This window comes from Fistularia commersonii, chromosome 11, assembly GCF_037954325.1.
Source record: "Fistularia commersonii isolate RoL2024-O1a breed Wild chromosome 11, RoL_Fcom_v1.0, whole genome shotgun sequence".
Classification (NCBI taxonomy): domain Eukaryota; kingdom Metazoa; phylum Chordata; class Actinopteri; order Syngnathiformes; family Fistulariidae; genus Fistularia; species Fistularia commersonii.
Genome location: NC_141294.1, coordinates 19,585,230 through 19,603,852, shown reverse-complemented (window position 1 = coordinate 19,603,852; position 18,623 = coordinate 19,585,230). Strand labels below are relative to the sequence as shown.

Here is an 18,623-nt window from a genome sequence, read left to right as displayed (position 1 = left end):
CAATATCCTCCTAATTATTCATGTCACCATAGATAAAATGTATTGTTATTATCATTATTGGAACATCATCAATAAATAACCGAAAATTCAGCAAAAAACGAGCCAAAAAACTAAATAATAACCACATATTACATTTCACGACTTTAAAAAATCCCCGAAAATAATAAGAATAATAAGAAGCTTACATATTACATTTCACGATTTTAAAAAAATCCCTGAAAATAATTAGAATAATAAGAATCCAAAATGTAATATCAGTGATGAGTGATGCCTTAGAAATTCCAAAAGGAAGTAGCAACACAAAAATCCCTGCAAACCAGGAAGTGGGCAGGAAGCGATAGGGAGTATGAATCCATTCATGCCGGCTTTTACTGCATCATTTTTAGTCCCAAAGCCATTACCTGCGACGACCCACAACTTGACCCTATTGTGTTCCAACTACACATTAACAACAGGAAGTTCTGTCCATCAAGAGAAAGTCACAATATCCATTTCTTTGCTTCCATTGCTTTTTACCGCATCTTTTTGAGACCTTCATCCCAAAGTGGTCAATCATGGTGTCTTACAGGGCAGGACACCTGACCCCATTGCATTCCAACTACAAACTAGCGACGGGAGGTTCCAGCCCTTCATCTTTTCTCCTCCAATGACAATTCTGCTCAGCGTTCTCCCTCAAGACAGGGCATACGGTGGTCGCTGGAAAAAAACACTTAGCAAAGAGCTTAGCAATGCAAAAAGGCTCAATGTTAACAAGCAGCGCTTGCACTTAGACAGCAATGATGTCATACTATTTGATCAAGACTAAGTGGGAGGGGGGGGGGGTTATTATCCCGAATTAAATTGAATTAGTTCAGCAGCAAAAAAAAAAGATGAATTATTTATGCTGTTTTAAGTAGAGAAAAACACAAAGATGGCGCTCAAAGTTAATGCTTCACCTAATTCTCAGCCGGGAAGGTCAAACTGAGCCTTCCCAGAGGGGTTAACCCTGATGAGCACATCTAACCTCTCTTCAAAGCAGCTGATTTTAAATGAAATTACAAATTATTGTGTTGTGTTTATTTTGTTAAATTTGAATTTTTTGCATGATTTAATGAAAACCCACCAAGAGGTTCTATGCACCCTGCAGGGAACGATCCTAAAATGACCAGGAAATAATCTAAAGAGAAACAAAAATATTGAACATTGATAAAATACTTGAGAATTTCCTTTTTGCCTATTTTTCTGTATAATTTTTCAGCTTATTATAATATTTCTCCGCAGCCACCCCCACCCATCACCACGGACGTAGCTGCCTGAGACTACGAGTCTACGTCTGCTGTGCCACGGGTGAGTCCAGAAAATAAAAAAAATTTAATTGATTCTCAAGTTGATTTATTCCTTTTCCTTATTATCCAAAAATATTCTCTCAAATTGAATGATGTGTAAAAATTGCAATGCAGAGAAATTAAATAAAATAGCAAGAAAAAAATATTGCTATTAGTATTGAAACATCATCAATTTACACAGATAGGCAGTTTATTTAAACATATTGAGTTTTTTCCCTTTTTATATTTGCCGTTATATTAATGTTTTACCTTTTTTTCATCTATTTATCTTATTTTACTTTTTAAAATATTGGAGTTTTTATATATATTTTATATATATTTATAGATGTTGGGTCTGTTCTTGGATGCTATGCTCCCCCATGTGTCCTCCAATTAACCCTCGGGGACAAATAAAGTTTCTCTGATTCTGATTCTGATTAAATGACTGAAAATTCAGCAAAAACAAAACAGCTAAATGAAGTCAAGAAATTACAATTAGATACCTTAAAATACAATTTTGTGAATAATAATGCTAAAATAATCCAAAATTTGTTTGAGTTCCAACAGGAAGTGCTAACACAAAAAAAACCTTCAAACCAGGAAGTGCGTACTATTATAATAACTATTTGAACATAAAACTTATAAGAATAATTATTATTATTTTTATAATTATATCAACTCTCTTGACACTGTTGGACACCCTACTGACATGTGCATACTGAACATTAACCGAAAATAAAACATCTAAATGGTGACAAAAAAATCCAGTTTATTACCGAAGAAAAACTCTCTGAAAATGATTGACACGTGAAAAAAAAATCCCAAAAATCAGTCACTGTTTTTATATAAAAAAAAACAACATAAAAAACATGTTTTTATCATAATTGAATCATATCAACAAATGACAGACATTTTAACAAAAAACAAAGAACAGCTAAATAATTATGTCAAATTGAAATTCATGACCTAAACAAAAAAAAAACCTGAAAATATTCAACAGTGAAAATGTGATACCTTAACAATTCCAACAGGAAGTTCCAACACAAAAGTCCGTGCAAACCAGGAAGTGGGCAGGAAGCGATAGGAAGTGCGAATACCGCTCCATACACGCCTCTGCTTTATGCAATATATACAAAGCAATATCCAATATCCTCATGATTAATCATGGCACCTCAGATAAAATCAATTATTATTATTATTATTATTATTATTATTATTATTATCATTATCATAATTGGAGCATTATCAATAAATGACTGAAAATACAGCAAAAACAAGAAACCCAATTATAAATTACCACAGATTACATTTCATGAACTAAGAAAAGTCCCCTAAAATTAATACGTGATAATCAAAAATGCAATATCAGTGATGCCCTAGAACTGCCAACAGGAAGAAACAACATAAAAGTCTCAAACCGTTTATGACCTAAACAAAAATTCCCTGAAAATATTTGACACTGAAAATGTGATACCTTAACAATTCAAACAGGAAGTTGCAACACAAAAGTCCCTGCAAACCAGGAAGCGGGCAAGAAGTGATAGGGAGTCTGAATGCTGCTCCATTCCTGCCTAGGCATTATGCAACATATACAATGCAATACTCAATACCCTCAAAATTAATCATCATTGAAGGAATATTAAGTCTTCATACTACTTCACACTTCGTACTACTACCGCATAATCTGCAGAATTTGATAATTGACCCCCAGTCCAATAAAATTGACTTTTACCTCTTTTCTTGATTTTGTATATAATTTTTCATTGTTTCTTTTAAATCTGTATTTTGTGTATTTGTATATTTCTGTACAGTGTCCTTGAGTCTCAAATAAGGCAATTTGGATAAAATGTATTATGATCATTATTGTTGTTATCATAAATGGAACATTATCCATAAATGACTGAAAATTCAGTGAAAACCAAAATCCAGCAACTAATTAAAGCTTATTTAGTCTTATTTATTATGACCAAAGAAAAATTCACTGAAAATTATTAATGCGTGAAAAGTAATCAAAATTGAGCGTACGTGATGGCGTAAAACTATTCCAACAGTAAGTAGTAACACAAAAATCCCTGCAAATCAGGAAGTGGGCAGGAAGTGACAGGGAGTGAATACCGCTCCATTCATGACTCTGCTTTACTTCCCCCCGCTGCACAGACCCCCCTTTCCCCAACCCCCCTTCTGACTTTCCTTTTGAAGCCCCCCCGATCCCCCATTGACCCCCCCTACCCCATCCTTTTGCCCCCCTCCCCGCTGTCAGAATCCATTCGTTGCCATGTGCGGTCAGTGGGTGGCTGTGTACATGTAGCGTTAACCTCGCTTGCTTGCCACCCTTCAATCACACACACACACACACACACACACACACACACACACACACACACACACACACACCCACACACACACACACTCACACACTCACACACTCACACGCTGACTTTGATCCCTGGCCTGTCCGGTCCTTTTAACTCTGGCAGCCCTGTAGTATTAACCTCTCTCTCCATCACACTCCATCCCCTTTTCACACAAACTGCTACTGCTCAGTTTGATCTAACTGCACGCGCACAGACACACACACACATTTTCTTTCTTCCTCTGCCGGGATGTGATGGCCTGTCAGTCAGTCTACTTACACTTTTTTCCCCTCTTTTTCTTCCTCTTGCTCCCCCTTTTTTTTACTATTCCACTAAATATAAAAATTAATATGTAAAAAAAGTAATTTCCCTGTCATAGTGGGTGCTTTAAATGAGCCCGTCACTCGCTCACTGCAGAAATAAAAACAAATGTGTGTTGTGTATCACACACAAATTGTCAGAAAGGAAGATTGATTTTAAATAAATTGATTTTTGATTTTTCTTTCCCTCTTCTTCACCTGCCCTTCCTCTCTCGGTTCTTCTCCCTCCCCTTCATCACTCTCTTCCTTTCTCTCTCTCTCTATCCTTCCTCTCCCTCTTTCCATCCTCCTCTCCCTCTTCCTCTCGCTCTTCCTTTCTCTCTCTTTTCCCTCCCCATTTTTCTATCTCTGCCTCCCTTTTCTCTTTCTTATTGTCTCTCAATCTCTCTATTTCCGTCACTCTTCTTTACTCTCTTTGTCTTTCCTTTCCTCTCTCCATCCACCCCTTCCTCTTTCGCTCTCCTTCCTTACTGTCCTTCTTTCCTTCCCCGTGTCTCTCTCCATCCCATACTCCATCTCTCCCTCCCTCCCTCTTTCTTTCTCCCTCTCCATCTCTCTCTCTATCTCTCTCTTTTCCTCTCCTTTCCCTGTTTCTCTCTCTCATCTTCTCTCTCTTCCTCTCTGATCTCTCCTTCTCTCTCCCCTCCTCTCTCTCTATCTGTCTCTAACCCTTATGTACTCTCTTTGCTGCCCTTCCCTGTTTCTCTCTCTCTACCTCTCCCTCTCTCTCCCTCCCTCTTTCTTTCTCTCCCTCCTTCCCTTCCTCCCTCTCAGCCTCCGACGTGTATGATGAGCCAGAGCCAACGGAGCCGGATTACACACTTAGACCCGGCCTAAAAATTGATATCGGTGAGTCACACTCTCTCACGCATTCTCTCTCTCTCTCTCTCTCTCTCTCTCTCTCTCTCTATCACACACACACACACACACACACACACACACACGTGCACACGCACACACAGGGGTAAGTGGATGAATTAAGCAGCTGTTGCTGAGGTCACGTCCGCTTCAATCACCCTGAAACATTGAAATGAAGTTACAACATGTCTCATGAGCAGGAGCCAAATTTCAAGGCGCTAATCCGTTTGTTGTTACAGCATGGTTCTTCCCTGTTCCCGTCAGCGATATAAATCCACAAAAAAAAAAAAACCCTCGTTTGTTGCACTTTATTTATTTTTCCAACCGTGCGCTAAAAACCAGGCAGACATTGTGTTTCATTACCCCAAAAATCACCCTAATAAACGTTTGATTACATTATATTTATGTTATGCTAACACCTCCAGTGATGTACACACGTGTGTGTAAAACCAATAACTGAGTTCGGCACAAACGTTACCATGGTTACAAAGTTTACGGGTTGGGGGTTGTGGCCTACACCCGAAGGAAGTAGCGAGACTAGCTTAGCTTGAGTAAACAGCACCTGGATCGAAACTGGGAAATGCTAGATCGAAACTGGGAAATGACACCAGGAAGTGGGCAGGAAGTTGTAGGGAGTGTAAAAACAGCCCCATTCATGCATCCAGTTGTGTTGAGTAAAATAAATGCAAAAAAATAAAATGTAACATTATTATTAGATATAAATATATTGTATATGCAGACAGACACACACACACACATATGTATATATATGTATATATATATATATATATATATATATACACATAGACATATGCAGCATTCGACCAATCTGACTGTCTGAATGGCTTGATAGACTGGCACCCAAAGAGGCACTAGCTGCTAGCTTGGAGGGGGAAGCCTGATGAGGGGACGGGAGCCAGACATAATGAGAGGTGGCAGGGCCGTCGACAACACCACCCTGTTTGAGACAGTTTGGAGAGGCAGGTGTTTAGCATCGCCGTTACCACCACGAAGTTCATTTTTCATTTTTGTTGTCACTTCCACTCCAACATCAGTGATGCTCCAACTTCGTTTTTCTTCTCACGTCAAGTACCCTCAGATAAAACCTCCAGCTCCAGAAAACAGCGTTCATGAATAAATGTGAGGTGACTTATCCAGGTTAAGCCCTACCTTTTGGCCCTGTGGCAGCTGTGAATGGCTCACATTTATCTCGAGCAAGATTATTATCTATCTAATTCTTTCAATTGATGTCCTCAAACCCTGATTTTGCGTTACCTTTGCGGACAGTACTGCTGTCACATTGCGCTATGGCTTCTTGCTCTGTGGCACACGTTAACAAGCATGTTAAGGCTGATGAGATTGCAATTCACATTATTCTATTCATGTGAAAATCAAGAGATACATTGGCTAGCGAACCAGCCAACCGGGGCTGCAGCTCCTGACGTAAGGCCACAAGCATATGCCACTAATTGCCCTAATAGCCCTTTTATGACAACACCTGGGCACTGCCCAATCCATATTTTTTTTGGCCTTGAGGCTCCACAGGAAATAAAAAAGAAATCATTCAAACGTCTGACCGTCCTGCTAAGTGAAGGTTTGCTTAGTGATGCTGCTTTTTTTCTACAATATCTGTAATGCACACAGAATTCAATTAAATATTTCTGTGTTTTTTTTTCCTGTTCACAGAGGGAGAATAGTTCGTTCAAAGTCGATAATGTTGGAGAAAATTATGCAAACCACGATTGTTTATTTTGGGGCTATTTCCGCCCACTAGTGGACATACGTAGCATCACTTGCCGTTTTCATGTGACCTTATCAACAAAGGGATACTTTCTTATTGATTGTCATTGTGATTAATTTCATTTGAATTTGACATGAAAGTCTAACAAAAGAGATAAAAAAAACACTGTTAAATAGATATAATAATAATCAAAAACATGAAAAAGAATCCTCAGGACATTTTATGACACAATTATTTTTTATTATTTATTTTATTTCCCTTTTTAGATAAATTATCAGGATGTTTGTTATCTCAAATTTAGGGAATTTTTGTTGATATATTTACTAGTTAACCCCTAAAACCCTGGCCTACGGGCTGAATGTTTTAGCTGCAGTGTAATTATATTTGGCTTGTGGAGCAAATGACTGTTGGTCTGTCCAGAAACATCGGTTTGAGCTGCTCAGTCTTCCGTTTGCATTTGATGTCGAAAGCACACCAGCCAACCTCCAAATGAAGCTGATTGAAGGCAAAGCATGATGCTGTGGGAGCTGCACAGTTTCCACATTTCATTCCTGACACGATGCCTCACCCATGCTGTTTATATGATCTCCATGCTCTCGAATTTATATGAGCAACTTTTGTCCTGGATGACGGTGACCAAAACATTTAACAGGAGTCGTTTGACTGATGAACACCTTCGCTCAATCCTGAGGATTTCCTCAGCTCAGAGCCTGAGCCACATTGAGGAAACAGAATCCAAGAAGAGATGCTAGGTATCTGGCTTCGACACATTAGAGTAGATCAGCATGTGGCAAACTGAGCTAGAATTAACACTTTCTTTACAATCTTTTTCTTGCTACTCCAAGACACGGGCTTGAATGGTTTCACGTTCATTGACGGATATTATTATATTTTGATTGGTTTATTATTGTTATTTTATTTTTATATTTATCATTAGCCTGTGGAAAAGGTTACTGTTGAAAATCTAATTCAGAAGGCAGCAAATTCAGAAAAAAAAGTATGATTTTTATATATTATTATTTAAAAAATGAATGCCATTGATGTGTTTTTAAATTTGAATTTCCATTTTGCATGTGTGCAATATTAAGTTATATGTGGTATTGTATTCAGTTTTGCTTGTTCCGTATTCATTTTTTAAGCAAAACTTGTTGGATCCATATGAAAAGGTTCGTTATTATATCTGGAGGAAGATATTTTTTTCAATAAATATCAATGTTGGCCCGTAACTTCGTATCAGTAATGAATATTAGCCCACTGTGTATTTGAGTTTTACACCCCTGATATAGAATAACCAGGAGGAAGTTCCGTGTCATGTATACTTAATATATATATTAATTTCAAGTCTGAAAGTCAGATTGCGCAACTTTTCCAATGCCCTACCCCCTGAAAAAGTCAGAAACCAAAACACCTGACCAGAGACAAAATGTCTTTTAAGTTAAAAAGAAAATTAATTAATTAATCTAAGAAAAACGGTATTTAACTTCAAAGCTGGGCCAGCTGGGCCAGGCCACCGCCATTGCTGCCAAACAACTTGCATGCATATTCATTTTGCACTTGCCCGTTTCCGACCCGGATACGCAGCAGCCCCCCCCCCCCCCCCAAAAAAAAAAAGAATTACTCCATTCACTTAGCAAGAGGCTTGCATTATTGATACACACTACACACACACACAGTCACACACACATATATACATATGTTATAATATATGTTGTAATATGTAATATACTATGAAGCCGCAGCTATTCGTTTCTCGTGCTCCCCTTTACTTGCTTCCCTTCTTTCTCCATCCCTCCATCTCATCTTCTTTCGCTCGATCTACCCCACCAACCCCAAACCCCTGGCCCTTTAATTCCTGTCCGTTCTCTGTTCCTTCTGGAGCGAACGCTAGGATGCAGCCGAGGGTAAAAAAGCCACGGAAAACTCAGTTTATTCATCTTTCGATGTGTGAAATTGGGTTTTCCCTCCTTCCCTCCATCTCTCCCTCCCTCACTCTCTCCATCTTTCTTTTCTCAGTTTCCAAATATATATTTTTGGAACGTGAAACGCATTTGTTCATTCAAGCGTCACAGATATACATCCCTGGACTAATTTAAAGCACATTCCCTCACTTTTATTTTTATATTTGGTTATTATCCAAACAACGTGTAAAAAAATACACTTTTATGGCTTAATATAGTAGAAAATCAAAAAATTAGTCTTGTTTCTATTACTAAGGAAATTATTAGTTACCCATAATTTGAGGGATGGTTGTTGGCTGGTGACACTTTTTGGTACATCGTGTGTGTGTGTGTGTGCGCATGTGTGTCTACGTTTACATGCATGTAAAATGATAATGCATGTGAATGTGTTTTGTGCATGCATTTGTATGTGTGTGTGTGTGTGAACATAAATGTGTATAAATGCATGTAAATATTCATTTGTGTGTTTGTGTAAATTAATATTCATGCGTGTGTGTAAATATGTATGCATTATATGTCAGTGGGTGTTGACATGCAGATTTTGTACATTTATATATACATTCACAGAAACATGTATGTGTGTGTCCAACCGTCTGCTTAATATATGATCACAAATACATCTTAAAAACCTAAACTGAGTTGACGATCACAGCAGCAGAGAGAACTCAAAAAAAAGAAGACAAGAAAACTTTTGGAAAAAATAAAAAAATCAATAAGGTTTAACAAAACAAAGTATCTGTCATTTTTGATAATTCTAATAATTAATTTTTTCAACTATTCTTTTTAAAAGGTCAGGTTTCTTGCGTTCACGGCAGAAGTCGATTTACAGATGCATTGTTTCCCATGCGTCGTGCATCATTATAAGGAGAAAAAAAAAAAGAAAAAGGTCAGCTGTCCATCATTCTGCAAGCCCCACCCCCTTCCACAAGCGTTCAGAGGAACAAGAAACGATGCACAATTCACCCCGAATCTGAAATGTCAAAGAGGAAGGGGCCGAACAAATACTTTTCGAATATTTGTATCCGGACGGGGGTGGGATGGGGTAAATACTTCATATCATCGCAGGATTAACTTGATTAATCCCAGCACCGGGATTTGGCAGGTCAATACAGCTCTGGTGTCATTGTAACTCTAATCCCCAAGCCATCGATTCTTTTTAAATAGTTTAATTGCCTCCTTGAATCAGCGACAACGCGACGTATCAGTTTGCGTGCAATATGGAATGTCACTTGGGCCGACGTGGAGAATCCTTGCCTACTCTGTCTTTGCAGCCTGTGATGTTAGCTAAGAAATTTAGTGTCCGAGTCCCAAAAAGAACCAAAAAGGATGGTCTTAGTTCAGCTTGGCAGCGCCAGTAATTAGTATTTAATTGTGATTTTAGCTGAGGACACTTAAGTAGCTATTGAGTCCAAACGGGGAACAGAAAAGGTGGTTTGGGGTAGCTTGCCACTAATGTATTCAGCATTAGCCTTTTACAAAAGCCAAAGACCTAACCTCGAAATCAAGTTAAAACAAGGACAAATCCGGAGGTGAGCCTGGCAATTTATGTAAATTGTATCATCTTGTTTTATTAGTCGAGGAAACAGATTGAGCAGTTGAATCAAAAGAAGGACCAAGCAATATGGTTCAAGGTTAGCTTTGCAGTTAATGTTATAAGCATTAACCTGTGATGTTTGTTGAGGATTCTAAAGTTGTGGTTGAGTCCAGACAAGGACCAAAAAAGATAGTTTTATGTTAGCTTGCCACTAATGTATTTAGCATTAGCTTGTGGCATGAGCAAAAAACAGTGACCTGTTGGCCGTGGCTAAAAAGGGACCAAACTGAATGGTTCAACTGTAGCTTGTCTTCTTCTTCTTTTCTTCCTTTCGCCTTATCCCTTCAGGGGTTGCCACAGTGAATCAACTTCTCCATCTAACCGTTACTCTGTATCCTCCTCTCACACCAACTCCCTTCATATTTTCTCTCACTACATCCATAAGTCTTCTCTTTGGTACTCCTCGAGAAGCCTGATTTCCGGACAAAGTGAGAATTCAAAAGGTCAAAATAAAAAGATGTTTTATCGTATTCTGACATTAAGGAAACATCAGAGTTGAAAAATGAAAAAAAAAGATGTTTTTCATGTCTCCTGAGTCACTTTAAATGTTGTTTTTTTAATTCAGTGACAGGTGAGGAAATTATGGGATTATGAGAGGATGATTCAGGTCTGTTGAAATCATTGTGTTCTTTTAAACCTGAGGACATTTCAGTAAGGGAGTGATTTGGCATTTCAGACGCCTGTAATCACTCCCAGTCCCAGTCCAATTACTCGGAAAAAAAAGAAAAAAAAAAGAATAATATCGATTAAAAAAAGTTACGTCATCAAATGGCTTCTCGGACAGCTTGGGAAGTTCATTAGCTTTTGACTCATCACTCGGATCGCCTTCCCTCTCCCAGTGGCAGGAAACGGTGACAAGGCTTATATTTTGAAACATGATCACGTGGCAGTGTTCTCGTCAAGGAGAATTAACAACAGAGTACCCCGTACACTCTTCCACTGTGTATTAAACCAACTAACTATATAAATAACAATCTTCTCCTCCGTTCAGCTTTTCCCTTCATGGGTCGCCACAGCCAATCAACCTTCTCCATCTATCCCTATTCTCTGTATTCTTCCCTCTCACACAAACTACCTTCATATCCTCTCTCACTACATCCATAAATCTTCTCCTTGGTCTTCCTCAAGACCCCCTGCCTGGCAGATCCAATTCCAGCATCCATCTACCAATATATTCACTATCCTACCTCTGTACACGACCGAACCATCTCAGTCTGGCTTCTCTGACCCTCTCTCCAAAATATATAACAAGTGCTGTTCCCCTGATTGACTAATTCCTTATCTTATCCATCCTGGTCACTCCCAAATAGAACCTTAGCATCTTCATCTCTGTGACGTCTAGCACTGCCTCCTGTCTTTTCATTATTGTAACTCTTTCTAGGCCATACAGCATCGCTGCTCACACCACTGTCTTGTACACCTTTCCTTTCATTCTGGCCGATAGTCTTCTATTACATAGTACCCCTGACACTTCTCTCCACCCATTCCAACCTGCTTGAACTTGTCTCTTCAACTCTTTTCCACACTCTGTGTTGCTCTGGACAGTTGACCCCAAGTACTTGAAATCCTCCGACTTCATGATCTCCACTCCCTGTAGCCTCACCGTTCCACCTGAGTTCCTCTCATTAACACACATACACTCTGTCTTGCTGCGATTCTTTCATTCCTCTCCTTTCCAGCGCATACCTCCAACTCTCTAGATTTTCCTCAACCTGTTCCCTGCTCTCACTACAGATCACAATGTCATCTGCAAACCTCATGGTCCGTGGAGATTCCTGCCTGATCTCATCTGTCAGTCTGTCCATTATCAATGCAAACAGGAAGGTGCTCAGAGCTGATCCCTGGTGGAGTCCCACCTCCACCTTGAACTTCTCTGTTACCCCTACAGCACACCCCATCACTGTCTCACAGCTAGCGTATACTCCGCTACTCCAGTTTCCCCTACCACTAAAAATATGTACAATAGGTCAGGAAGAATGAGAGTGTGTTTGTGAGTGAAACTGTGCAAAATATTTACTTTCCTTCCAGATGACACACCAAGTGCTCTCCTACCTGTCTCTCTCACAGCACTAGCACTATAGTAGTGCTCCAATCATCTGGAAGCTCTCCTTTCCCACCCAGAGCCTCTCTCAACGTTCAGCTTCCATCACTTTGTCCTTTTTCCTCTTGATCTTCCTTGTCTCCAGAATCATCCTACAAACCCGCATCCAATGCTGTCACCCACAACTCCTTTGCAGTCACTGATTTCTTTCAGGTTACCTTATCTATACAAGATGCAGTCTACCTGCTTGCTCCTACCTCCGCTCTAATAAGTTACCCTATTATCCTGTCTTTTCTGGAAAAAAGTGGTCACTGCAGCCACTACTTCCCCTTTATGCAAAGTCTACCACCATCTGTCCCTCTGCGTTCCTATCCTGTATACCAAATCTGCCTGCCTGTCAGTTCTTCATCCTTCTATTGCCTTCACCAACATGCCCATTGAAGTCTGCAGCAATGGCCACTCTCTCATCTCAGGGGATATTCTGCATCACTTCATTTAGCTCATTTCAGAACTTCTCCTTCTCCTCAAACTCACATCCCACCTGTGTGGTACAGCTACTAATAACATTGAGGATCACACCTTCAATTTCCAGTTTCAGAATCATAAGATTATTTGACATTCTTTTCACCTCCAGAACATTCCTAATAAACCCTTCCTTCAAGATTACTCCTGGAGGAGGGGTTTCTCTTCCTGTCAGTACCATGATAGTACAACTTAAAGCCTGCTCCTAAGCTTCTAGCCTTACTACCTTTCCACCTGGTCTCCTAGACACACAGTATATCCACTTTCCTTCTCTGCATAATACCGACCAACTCTTTACCTTTTCCTGTCATAGTCCCAATATTCAAAGTCCCTTCTCTCAGTCCCAGACTCTTGCCTTTCCTCATCTCTCTCTGCTTCCGAACATGCCTCCCTCCCTGTAGGTCATCGGTACCAATCACCATGGCGGTCGTTGTTAACCTGGGCATTTACCAATCCGGTATGATATGGATATTATATTTGATTCATATGTCTGGTTTTGGCAAAAGTTTTACGCCCGATGCCCTCCCTGACGCAACCCTCTACGTTTATTCGGGCTTGGGACTGGCTCAGAGAGGCACTGGCCTGTGCCCACTCGAGGCTGGCCCGTGCCAAGCCAAAAATGGACCGAACTGGATGGTTCAACTGTAGCTTGGCAATTAATGTAATTTGTAATAACTTGTTACGTTAGCTGCAGATGCTAACTGAGCGGTCAAGTCCTAACAAGCACCAAACAAAAGGTTAGCTTGGCAGGTAATGTTATAATTATTGGGCTGTGATGTTAGTCGAGGACTCTAATATGGGAGTTTAGTCTGAACAAGGACCAAAAAAGATGGTTCAATGTTAGCTTTGTAGCTGATGTAATATGCATTAGCCTATGATGACTCCTAGACTCTCATTTAGTAGTTGAGGCTGAATAAGGACTAAAAAGGATGGTTTGAGGTTAGCTTGGTCCTAATATATTTAATATTTAGCATAGGACATAAGCCAAAGACACTAACCCAGCCATCAAATTGAAACAAGGACCAAACCAGATGGTTTAGGATAAGCTTGGTGGCTAATGTAATTTGCAAAGGGGCCGTTTCTGGACTAGAGCTCCCTCTGCCAGTTGAACAGCGTGATTATGCTTTTTCAAATTTTCCCAAAGCATTGAGATTACAACCCTTACAGTTTGTAAAAACAAAAACAAAATTCCTCAGCAACGGAGTATACTGATCCCATCATCTCATCCGTCATCTATAATCATGTAATAGCACGGCCGAACTAGTGTATTAGTCAGACCCTGCCATGTAATTCAAGTATTCGATCGCAGTCAAATGTGAGTGTTTGTCAAGAAAACAACTTTGCGTTTGCTCAACGTTTGTTGAGCGCTACACGCCAGAACTCCATGAACGGAGTGGGCGCGCCATCCCTGTCAAGGTGACACCGAAGCAGGTAGATTCTGCCTGTCAAGCGTAAGGAGAAAAAAAGAGAGGATTAACTTGAAAAAACATGTCAGGGCGTCAAATATCGGTGGCGGCGGGTGGATAATTACGTGCTCATCTCCGACGGCGACGGAGACAGCGGGTTATTTGTGCGAAACTGGAACCGGATTTGTTGTGGAGAGCGATTTTAGATATATATTCTTTAGCAACCAGTCGTGTGACATTCTCTGCAGGCAGCTATTTGTGGCTCCGAGAGGCAAAACACACGCACACAACCACACACACGTATACACACACACATGCATGCACACACACACACACACCTTCTTCTTGTCAGTCAGCAATCGAAGCAGCAGAAGGTCGTGACCCCCCGCCGCGCACTCGCTTACCCAGCGGTCGAAGCGTTTAACCTGAGCGCCACTGCCACGTCGACCTCATTAGATTATCCAGCAGAGCGTACCAAGAGGGGAACCGGGGGGGGGGGGGGCTTCTCATCTCCAGGTGCGTCGGCACCTGTCATTACTGACCCTCACCGACCACGTTGCGACGTGGAAATGCTGACAAAGTGATGCAGAACCCTAGTCGCGTCTTCGTCGGCGTCCGACAGAAAAAAAAAATCAGATGTCTGTCTGGCCTCGTGTGAGTGTGTGTGTGTGTCACTCTGACGGAACAATAGAAGTCCTGTTACTACAGCTGCAGTCTGTCCACAGCTCTGCTACTCACTTGTGCTCATCAGCCCTTTTTCCTTCGGGAGCAAGACTGCACTCCTCAGCTTCGTTTGTACATTTTATTTTGATTTATTAAACATTTGATTTAGGTTAGTTTATTCTTTAATTCTATTTGATTTTGTTTTATTTACAATTTTAATCTATTTTATCATGAAAATATACATTATTTTGTTTTATTTTATTTCTTTAACTTCAGTTTAGTTTAGTTTAGTTTAGTTTAGTTTAGTTTAGTTTAGTTTAGTTTAGTTTAGTTTAGTTTGGTTTGGTTTAGTTTAGTTTTGTTCTCGATATACAGTGTCCTTAAAAGGTACCATAGGCCCAGCAGGCACTACTGATTTTCTTTGAAATTCATTTTATTTTATCTTTTTTAAAATTCCTATGTTAGTATAGTTTATTTTACTTTATTCTAGTAGAGTTTAATTTTCTAAAAAGATTTGCCGTGGGCCTGGCAGACACGATTAAGTGACGTTTGAGTATGTGCAATGGAGTGCAAGAGTTGAAGGTGCATCAGTGCAAGAGATGTTGGAGGTTCCTCAGTGTAGGAGATGTTGGAAGTTCCTCATAACAGTTCTCTGCTGGTTGCTTAGCCAGGGCATATGATTCGCACAGTCTGATTGGGACAGGAACTATTTCCAGTATGGTTCCTTCAGACACCAGAGTTGTGTGAGTCTGTGTCAGAAGCCACCCTCGAGGTTCTCCAGTGTTTTCTAGGGGGACGCAATGGATTTTACCATGATGCCCAAAAGTTTCCAAGCATTTTGTCCTCAACCAACAATAGACTCTTTGTCTCCATGCCCCAGGAATGCCAAAGCACATAGGATGGTGCCTTCAACAACAGACTGGTAGAACATAATGGGCATCCTGCTACGTACATTGAAAGACTCGAGCCTCCGAAAGACTTATTTATGCTTACATTACGTATGTAAATAGGTATCTCCCTTTCCGATGGGTCTACATGGCAGCATGTAGACGGAGAATTCTTCTCTCTGGTTGCACAGATACCATCTTGTCTTCTCCTCAGTTCCTTTCCCTGGTCGCACCAGAGCATACCGTGCAACACTGGCCCCCAGGGTTTGTTGCATTTGGGTACGAATCTGCAAGCTCCCCAAAGAGGAGGATGCAGAGGGTGGGTAGAAGATTCACTTTGTATGGGTAGTTAATGTTGAGTATGCAGGATGTGGGTGCACATAGACATAAACTAGTGGACGACAGGCATAACCCATAATCGTGCTCTGTCGGCCAGCGGGCGAATTCCTGGAACTGGCGCCTCAGAAGGTGTTGGAATGATTTTCAGCTGAAGACAAGAGCTCTTAGGAAACACAACTCAGCGTTTCCAGGAATCTTCATGTTGATGGCGCCTCGAGCGCCATTTACACGTCACAGCGCGGAACGCAGTTGCGCGGCTGGAATGCTCAGGCTGTAGGACCTTCTTCATAGGGGTTTGACCGTGCTTTGACCCCGGTGGCCATGAGACCTGGCGAGTCATTCTTGACAGGAAGAAACAATGCAGTGCATTTAAACAATGACAAAACTCTTAGCATCTAAATGTAGCAGTTGCCATCAGCACCGTCTTATGGACACCATTTTGGGGGTCGTGACTGATGGCAATCACCATGTGGAGTTGCGCCCCAACACTGGCTTGCCCATGAACGTGGAAGCATACTTCAATTCAAAGTGGTACTTAAAGAAAAATTAGTGCTCGACAGGTGGACGAAGCCATATGTGAACCTGGGCCGCAACTCCCTCAACATTTTATTCATAATTTAATCCTGCATTCGTATTTCACATCATCTTAAATAGCCATTTTTAATATATGTATATAAACATATTATATGTATACACACAATTGAATATATACAATCTTTTACCCTGCGTTTCTGATTTTCTCACCCTCTCCTCAAAGGTGTGTCAGTGAGCCTGAATGTCGTCTCCACTGAACGGCAAAAAAGCCCTCCTGAATAATAAAAGCACAATGTTTTTTTTCATTTCACAGAGGATTGTTTGCTATTACAGTGTAATTACACTGTAATTACAGTATTATTACAGTGTTATTACAATGTAACTAATGATTTATAAACTTTTAAAAAGCTAGTAACAGAAGTGAAATGATTAATTTTAGATGGGAAATATGACTTTGCAGCACATTAGCATGAATGTTCAATAATTTTGCAACATTTCTACAAGAATGTTTAAACATTTTCATCCTGTTTTTCCAGGATTTTTACTGCAAATTTGAATTGATGCTCATGTGACTACTTGTGAGTATATGTGTGTGTGTGTGTGTGTTCCAAGTGGCCTCATACTTCCTTGCTTTTTTCTTTCCCTCCATCCCTCCGTCCCCAGATGAATTTAACCCCTTCGTTCCCAAGCTGGAGAAAAGCGTCAGTGGAAGCAGCCCATCCAGGGATCGCCTCCTCCTCACATCCACAATGCTCCTTCTGGCTGCTCTCTTCATCTCCTAGCAATGGCCACCCCATCAGCGTCACCATGCCAACTAGCCTTTGGAGGGTGCACGGTATCAGTGGATGGGACAGTGATGAGATGAAGGTAGAGGAAGAAGAAGGAGAAAAGGGGGAGTGCGAAGATGCCACAAGTATCGCAGGAGGCAAGAGGAGTTCCGGATGTGTGTGTGTGTGCGCGCTGGAGTCTGAAGACCTTTAGCACCAGTGGACACACAGCCTAAACCTTATATTGTATTACAAAAGTGCACAGCAGTATGTGTGTGTGTGTGTGTGTGTGTGTGTGTGTGTGTGTGTGTGTGCATGCCTGTGTGCGTATCCGCATACATTTGTGTCTATTCATGCATACAAGCACACCAATGTGCGTGTGCCTGTGTGCGTGTATTGGTGTGTGTATGTGTGTGTGTGTGTGTGTGTGTGTGTGAGTGTGTGTGTGTGTGTGTGAGAACAGACCAGAAGTCGCGCTTGCTAAATCATGGATGCTACACAATTATCCAGCTGTGAAGGCCGAAGATCAGACTTTCAAAAAAAAAAGAAGAGGAAGAAAAAGAAGAAGAAAGAAAAAAGCGGAGGGATGGGATCCAGCCAGTGGTATAAAAGGTTCTCCCTCCGGGCTCTGTGATTGGCTGAAACACTTCTTAGGGCTAGTTGCCATTGCTTTCTTGCAACAAGGAGGACAAACCGAGCTGGAAAACAGAAAAAAAAACAAAAAAACAACCAAACAAAAAAAAAAAACACTAGATTTTAGCGGACCTGAACTGACCGCCGGGGGTCCTGGGATGTGTGAGGGGGACAAAGTAGCTGATTGTTGGTTAAAAAAAAAAAGAGAAAAAAAAGAAAAAAAACTTGGGGTATGGGGTGGTGCAGGAGTTTGTTTTTTTGGCAGTCATGGATGGCGCCACTTTGTGTGCGTGTGTGTGTGAGGGAGGGGGTCTGGAGCATTTGAATTAAAAAAAAAAAGGATCACTACGCCCTCCCTCCCCCACTCGACCCCCAGGGCGTCATTGCCCATGATGCGCTTTCTGAAACTCAAGGTGGCGCCTGAGAGCCCCCCATCAGCCACAGCAATACTGCCCTCTACCCAGTGAGAGGAAGGTTGGGGTCAATTGTGCATCCCCTCCCCCAACACCCAACCTGCTCTTCCCACCCACCCATGGATGAGGAGGGGGATCCAAGATCCAAGATGGTGTCTATCCCAACATCACCCGAAGTCGCGCCCCCTGCCACCCCGCCTCTGTTTTATCTGATCCTACAAGCACGCCAATGTGCTTGTGCCTGTATGCGTGCATGGGCGTGTGTGCGTGCGTGTGTGTGTGTGTGTGT

General features: G+C 41.1%; 1 protein-coding gene across 1 annotated transcript in view; it reads left to right on the top strand.

The window, feature by feature from the left end:
• Positions 1-18,378, top strand: part of efna3b (ephrin-A3b) — a 98,286-nt gene extending 79,908 nt beyond the window's left edge. The window contains exons 4-6 of the mRNA XM_086155755.1: positions 1,261-1,326; positions 4,753-4,827; positions 17,185-18,378. Of these exons, the coding sequence (XP_086011881.1) occupies positions 1,261-1,326; positions 4,753-4,827; positions 17,185-17,303 (260 nt within the window). The 3' untranslated portion in view covers positions 17,304-18,378. The remainder of the gene's footprint in view (positions 1-1,260; positions 1,327-4,752; positions 4,828-17,184) is intronic.
• Positions 18,379-18,623: the final 245 nt, after the last annotated feature.